Below are 7,339 nucleotides of genomic sequence, written 5' to 3' on the forward strand. Positions count from 1 at the left end.
TTTACACCTGTTCCTGGTAGCAGTATCATTCACACTTTTGCACATCCTTACCTTCTGTTGCCTTTTCCGTGCCCATGTAGCACTTTTCCCCATCCTACTGGGGCACCTTGTTTCACTGGACTGCTAAACTCTGGAGTAGGAAAGCTCGAGCTTTAAAGTTCGGCCGAGCTGAGTTTAAATACTGTGTGTGCTACGCAGTAGTTTATGAATTCGACAAGCACTCCCCCTCTCTAGGTCTCGGTTCTCTTGTCCTTCCCATCATCCTTACCAAGTGGCCAGAAAGAATAAAGCATCGCTGTCCCAGTGTTTGGCAGGGTCCGATGCCGCACAGCTTGCTGGTGTGGATTTGTATCAGAGGGTTTAGTAGAGGTTAGCTTGCAGAATTATTAAATGCAATGAGCCTTCCAGATGGTATATTATGTAAAATGCCTAAGTTGAAATAGGCTCCAATGCTTACAGAAATGCTTCTTTTTGTACAAAATATTTCAGATAGCAATCCTGAAGAACTATTATACAGTGTTACTAACTATACAATATTAACGTTATTGTAATAGTATAATATTTTCTAACTTAAAGTGTTTTACATTTTAAAGATTTTTATACAACTGTACAGCAGCCCAAACCCTGAATTACTCTCTTGTCACAGTAGGTCTGAATTTCAGACTTCATTTGTTTTGCAGTTTCCTTCTGTCAGTGTCGTTGGTAACATTAGTGTCGTGGTTACGTTAGGTTGCCTGATTTGTCTCTGAAGGCTTTAAGACGTGGCTACATATAGCAAGCCTCAGGATGGATTGCTCTTATTTAATACTTAATAGTTGAGGTCTTTATGAATGAAACTCCATGTAGAGAACAGCATTTGGTTTCCCCACTGTTTTGTTTGTCATGATGGAAAAATGCAAAATTTTGGTGTGCTTTTTGCTTTGTGAACAATATATGGGACTCTGGGAAAGTACTTTATTTTTAGTGTTGTCCAGGAGATACTGCTTGCAGTGCTCAATTTTGTTCATTCATTGAACAGACAAATATTCATGGAGTGTTTCTATGTGTCAGGCAGTGTTCTAGGCTGTGAAGAAACAGCAATAAATAAAACAAAGACTGCACTCTGAAAACTAATTCACGAATTAGGAGAATTTGTTACAGAATTATCCAGTTGACATACAGAGTTAACATCTTTTAGTTAACCAGATAACCTTGTGTAGGTAATAAGACATGTATTTTATGTAAAATTATATTTTCTTATATGCAATAATAAAACAGGTCTAACTTTTTAAAGCTCTTTGGGCTGTGCTTGTGCTCACTGCACAAATTGTAATGTTCAGTGTGTTGGTGGGTCATGAACATGTTAACAGATATTCACGTGAAGTAATGTCATCCACTTTTGTTGTTATTCAACACCATCATCGTCTCTCTTTCTCTCTCAAAAAATCGTTTCAGATTGCCATTTACATTTGTAACTAAGGAAGTAGCGGAAGCCACATGTAATTGCCTTCTTGCCCAGGCAGAGCAGGCAGACAAGAAGGGAAAATCAAAGGCAGCAGCCGAACGGATGATACTGGAGGAATTCGGACGATGTTTGATGAGCGTCATCAATTCTGCAGGCAAAGCAAAAAGTGACCCTTGTGCCATGAATTGCTAACTCTTGCACAAAAGACTGATAAATGGAACTGTACAGAAAATTGAAGGTCCAGGGACACTTGATTTTCTGGAAGATAATTTAACAATGATTGTACTGTTAATTCAGTCCTTGTGTGACCTGAAGTTATAATATTGAAAGAAGAAATTTTAAATGAGGAAATTAGTACATTTTAAATCTTAGTTAAATCTGTTTATGCCCCTTCTAAATTGAGTTTTTCTCTATTGTATTATATAGATTTTTAATTTGCATGGGTTTCTTAAGAATTAGATGTTCTATCCATCTGATGCTGTTGACAAAGGACATTTATAAATTAATATAATTTATAATGTATGGCGTTGTAGGACTTTGCTCCAGTAGAAAAAGCCAGAGAACCATTGGTATTACCCAGTCATTCTTTGGCACTAGACCTAAGCAGATAGAATGTCTACATGAACAAATTCTTATGAAACATATTCAAATGACATTTTTGTGTTTAGAAAAGCACTACCTTTTTAAGAAAAAACTTTTTAGCACAGATTCTGGAATAATATCGTGTTGTCACTTTGGGAATGTCAGAAGGGGAAGGAATCCATAGGCATACTTTTAAAATTAAGAAGTTGTTTTTTAAGAAAAACTGTTAAGGGACAGGCAGTAGTTCTTGATAGGCAAGGTGTTTCTCTAAGAAAGAGTGACTAAGAAATGCTCTGGGATGTTTCCATTTTCTTTGAAGGAGGTGCTGTGTATTTGAAATGATATTAATAAATTGTCAAAGTGATTACTGGGTACTATTAAAAGTGAGAGGTGCATATGAATAGAACTTATTATGTAGTGATAATACAGAAACTTACATAATTATCAGGTATAAAATTTGCCTTGGAGAAATAAAGAACATTGAAGCTCTAATAAATGAATTGAGGGAAAGACTTTTCATCTATACAATTCTCTTTATAGACTTTTGAACTAAGAGGTCTCAATCCAGTGTAGGAGTCTTATTTGATTTACTGAAAGGGCCTCCTAACAAAGCTCTCAAAATTATAGTGGGACTTCTTTTTATAAGGGAAGCTTAAAATGGCATTATTTTTAGCCAGTGATTTGATAAGCTGAAGGTATGAGTGTTTTCTTATTATTACTAAAATAACCTAAATCATTTTCACAAATTCAAAATTCAAGAGCTTTATGAATTGAAGAGCCTGTACGAGGACTCTGGATTTTATGACAAGAAAAACCATGTTGGAATTCAGGCATTTTGTTAGGTACCTTAATCCTCAGTAATTATTAGTATATGATTATTACATTTCCTACAAGGAATCTATAGTTGTATGTATTAAGTGTGTATATATGTTCATATGAACATGCAAGATATAGGCAATAGAAATTAAGTAATCCAAAAGAAGATTCCGTTATTCATTGAAGTATCTTCCTTTTGAAATTTGGATTTATAAAATTATAGTGCAGTAACTTTAAATGTAGATAGTGCAAACATTCTTAGCACCTCAATCTAGTATGTTTAATTAAAATTTGTATAAATGTAAATTAGTGTAAGAGGATAAAATATCTAATCAAGTTATTTTTCAAAAGATTACAATACCTTTTTGGTCTAAACCTAAACTTTGTTCATTTTGTACATATTCTGTGTTTAATTCTAATTGCACCTTTGTGATGTGTATTTATATACAGTGTGCAGAAAATGTTTGTGAAATTTGGATTACAATTGTAGATTATGTATGACGGCATTGCTTGAGAATGTTTTGCTTGTAAAAACTTGAAGGTGCAATCAAATGCTACTAGTTTTTCTGATTTTCAAGAAGCTATCTAAAGTATTAAGACTTTCCTTCCTGTGTAGTACTTACTAAGCAACTTTTTGTATTTAGGCATTTGCATCAAATTGCTGAACAAGATTAATATCCACATTAATTCAACAATTTTAAAAGACTATTTGGGGAGGGTTGGGTATATAATTTTTTTAGCTCTATTTACATCCCAAAGTAGAAAGATTAAATTTATATTTACTAGAGCTATTCGAAGAATACACTTTTCTATATTGTAAAAACAGGACAGCAAAGTAAATCATACAGAAAATAAACATTTATACTATTCTGTAAAAAAAGAAAAAAGTTTGTTTTTTTTCTTTAAGAACACCACTTTTAACCATTTAATGTACCAGAAAAGAAACTTAAAATATCTGATTTTAAGTAAATTTGACATTACTTCTGAAAGCACACAAATAATAAGTATAATTTTGCCCAATTATCATTAACCCAAAATTGCTTTGAAATGAAAATAGGCCTTTTTTCCACTGTGTAAGGGCAGAAACTCAGTCTACTCTTTCCTTTCTTTTTTGATGTTTTTCTTTCTTTTTTAATGTTTGATGTTTTTATGGTGAGCACCTTTCTCAGTTTCCTTTTCTTTCAAGAACAAAAAGCAACCTGTAGGTCTTATCTGGGAAACAAAACCTTAATGTTGCAGGTAATAAAACAAGCAGAGCAGCGACTTTAGGGAGAGACTACTGCTTTAGCTTCCCAGTTCTTGGATTCAGACAACTAACATTTTCTAAATCTTATGTCAAATGTGAATAAAAAAAATCTTTAGAATTCCACTTTTATTGTTCTGTAACAAACAGCTAAGAGAATACTTGTTATGTAAACACAGCTTCAAACTAGGATCTCTACCATCATGTTGCATCCTTTTTCAGCATTTTCTGTAGAAATTCCGTAGCAGCAACCCAAAGGAGAAGGAAGCCAATCAGCTATAGAAAGCCTTTACTATTGGAGTTATTTTCTACTGTGTCAATTACTTAGGGGTGTGTGTGTCTGTGTGTTTCCTTAATGCAGATTTTGTCATTATCTATAGACCAAATGTGAGGTTTTTATGATCCAAATGACTTTATAAAATGAAAGGTATAAGGGCTTTTTTTTTTAATTATAATTTTTAAATAGTTTTATGAAAGCATTTAAGGCATTTTTTTTTTCTCAAAAGCATTAAGAAAATATATTCAGGGTAATATTTACTATAAGGCCAGAGACATTTAACTCCCTGATTATATTATCAAATGAAGTCTAGCAATAGATAAAAAGAATGCATCATGACCAGGTTGGGTTTATCTCCGGAATAAAAAGTTGGCAACATTCAAAAATAATGTAACTCACTGCATGGATATAAAAAAGAAGTAAAACTGTATGATCGTAAAAGCTGCAGAGAACCTTTTGAATATACTAAAAACTACTGAACTTTAAAAGGGTTAATATTACAATATGTATATTATAGCTCAAATATTTTTCCAAAAAAGTTAAAAGGTACAGAAAAATTATGACAAAATTCAAGACCCACTTATGACTGAAATGTGCGCACACACACACACACGCACACACACACACACACACACACACACACACAAACTCTTCAGCACACCAGGAAGAGAAAGGATTCTCAACCTGAAAAGACCATTTACTAAAAAGCCTACAGCTAATATCATATGAATGGTGAAGACTGAATGTTTCCCCTGCTAGACTAGGAACAAGACACTCCTACAACATTGTATTGGAGGTTACTGTATAGTAAGCAGGGGAGCACAGATTGGAAATAAGACAGTATCTACTGGTCAATGTGACTGCCTATATACAAAAGTCAGTAATCTTTAAAGAAAAAAAAGCTAGAAAAAGTGAGTTTAAGCAAAGTCAATATGTAAAATTGTATTTTTACATAGTAGCAACGAACATTTAGAAACAAATTTTTACAATTAGCATAGTAGCACCACAAAATGTGAAATGTAACAGATATACAAGATCTGTAGGTGAAGTGTAGAAAACATTGATAAAATCAGAGAAGACCTTAAAAAAGGAGAGATCTACCATGTTTGTGAATTGGAACATTGGATACTATGAAGATATCACTTCTCTCCAAATTGATCTTTAGATTCCCCAAAGCTCCAGCCAAAATCCCAGCAGGAATCTTTGTAAAAAATCAACAAGCTGATTAAACAATATATAGAGAAAGGTACAATTAGAACAGCCAAACATTTCTGAATAACGAACAAAGGTGAAACTCCTACTTGACTTCAAGGCTCATATAAGGCTCATCAGGTCACTGTGGTACTGGTGAAATGTTAGACCAATGGATCAATGGAACATAACAGAGCCCAGAAGTAGACCCATATATATGTGGTCAATTTCTTACAAAGGCTCAAAGGTAATTCAGGGAACAATAATCTTTTTAACAAACACTGCTGGGATATCCATATGTAAAATATGAATCTCAACTTCTACCAAAGACCAGAATGAACTGAAAATGGATCATAACCTAAAAATGAAAAACCTAAAGCGACCAAATACCTAGAAGATAACATGAGAAGAAAAATCTGTGGCTTTGGGTTAGGAAACGTTTTCTTAGATATGAAACTAAGAAGTATCCCTAAAAGATAAAAACTGATAAAATGCATTTTTCAAAATTAATGTCTGCCCTTCAAAACACAATAAGAAAAGCCACAGACTGGCAGAAAATATTTGCAAAACACATTAGATAATGCACTTCTATCCAGAATATATAATTAACACTCAATAAAAAAAAAAACCAACCTTCCAAAAGAGGGGCAAAAGACTTCAACAGACCTTTCACCTAAGATTATGTGGATGGCAAATAATCCTATGAAAAGATGCTCAGCATCATTAGCCATTAGGAAAATGGAAATGAAAGCCACAGTGAAATATTACTGCACACCTATTAGAATGGCTAATTCAAAACTAAACCCTGGCCATACCAAGTACTGGGAAGAAAGGAGAGGAACTGGAAGTTTCATACATTTCCTGATTGGAATGCAGAGTGGTGAAGTTATTTCACAAAAAGAGTTCTGGCAGTTTGTCATAAAGCATAATATATACTTACTATGTTACCCATTGTATGGATACAACACATTTTTACTTATCCATCAGTTGGACATTTCGGTTTTTTCACTTTGTAGCTATAATAATATGAAATTTGTGTACAAATTTTTACATGAACATGTTTTTATTTCTCTTGGATATATTATATATATGCCTGTCAGTAGAACTGCTAGGTGATATGGTAACTCTGTTCAACAACCTTTTGAAGAGCTGCCAAGCTGTTTTCCAAAGCATCTGTATTCCCACCAACAGTGTAAGAGGGTTTCAATTTCTCCACATTCTTGTCAACACTTGCTATTAACTTTCTTACTATAACCATCCTAGTGGGTGTAAAGTGATACCTCAGTGTAGTTTTGATTTGCATTTCCCAGATGGTTTATGATGTTGGGCACATATTCATGTTTTTATAGGCCATTTGTATTATCTCCTCTGAAGAGTGTCTATTTACATTCTTTTTTTTTTTTAATTTTTTTTTTCAACGTTTATTTATTTTTGGGACAGAGAGAGACAGAGCATGAACGGGGGAGGGGCAGAGAGAGAGGGAGACACAGAATCGGAAACAGGCTCCAGGCTCTGAGCCATCAGCCCAGAGCCTGATGTGGGGCTCGAACTCACGGACCGCGAAATCGTGACCTGGCTGAAGTCGGACGCTTAACCGACTGCGCCACCCAGGCGCCCCTCTATTTACATTCTTTACCCATTTTTCAAACTGGGTTATTTGTCCTTCATTATTGAGTTATAGGAGTTCTTTGTATATCCTAGATACAAGTCCTTTATCAGATGTGTGAGTAGTAAAAATTTTCTCCCATTCTGTGGGTTGTCTCTTGACAGTGTCCTCCGAAGTAAA

At 34.2% G+C, this 7,339-nt stretch overlaps 1 protein-coding gene across 8 annotated transcripts in view; it reads left to right on the plus strand.

Moving 5' to 3' along the window:
• Nucleotides 1–4,206, plus strand: part of LIN54 (lin-54 DREAM MuvB core complex component) — a 74,498-nt gene extending 70,292 nt beyond the window's left edge. For all 8 annotated transcript variants that reach the window (XM_086704700.1, XM_086704705.1, XM_086704701.1 and 5 more), the window contains one exon: nt 1,435–4,206. In XM_086704700.1, the coding sequence (XP_086560826.1) occupies nt 1,435–1,636 (202 nt within the window). In that variant the 3' untranslated portion in view covers nt 1,637–4,206. The remainder of the gene's footprint in view (nt 1–1,434) is intronic.
• The last annotated feature ends 3,133 nt before the right edge of the window (nt 4,207–7,339 follow it).

Source organism: Puma concolor, chromosome B1 (genome assembly GCF_028749965.1).
Source record: "Puma concolor isolate L17-30 chromosome B1, mPumCon1.1.hap2, whole genome shotgun sequence".
NCBI lineage: Eukaryota > Metazoa > Chordata > Mammalia > Carnivora > Felidae > Puma > Puma concolor.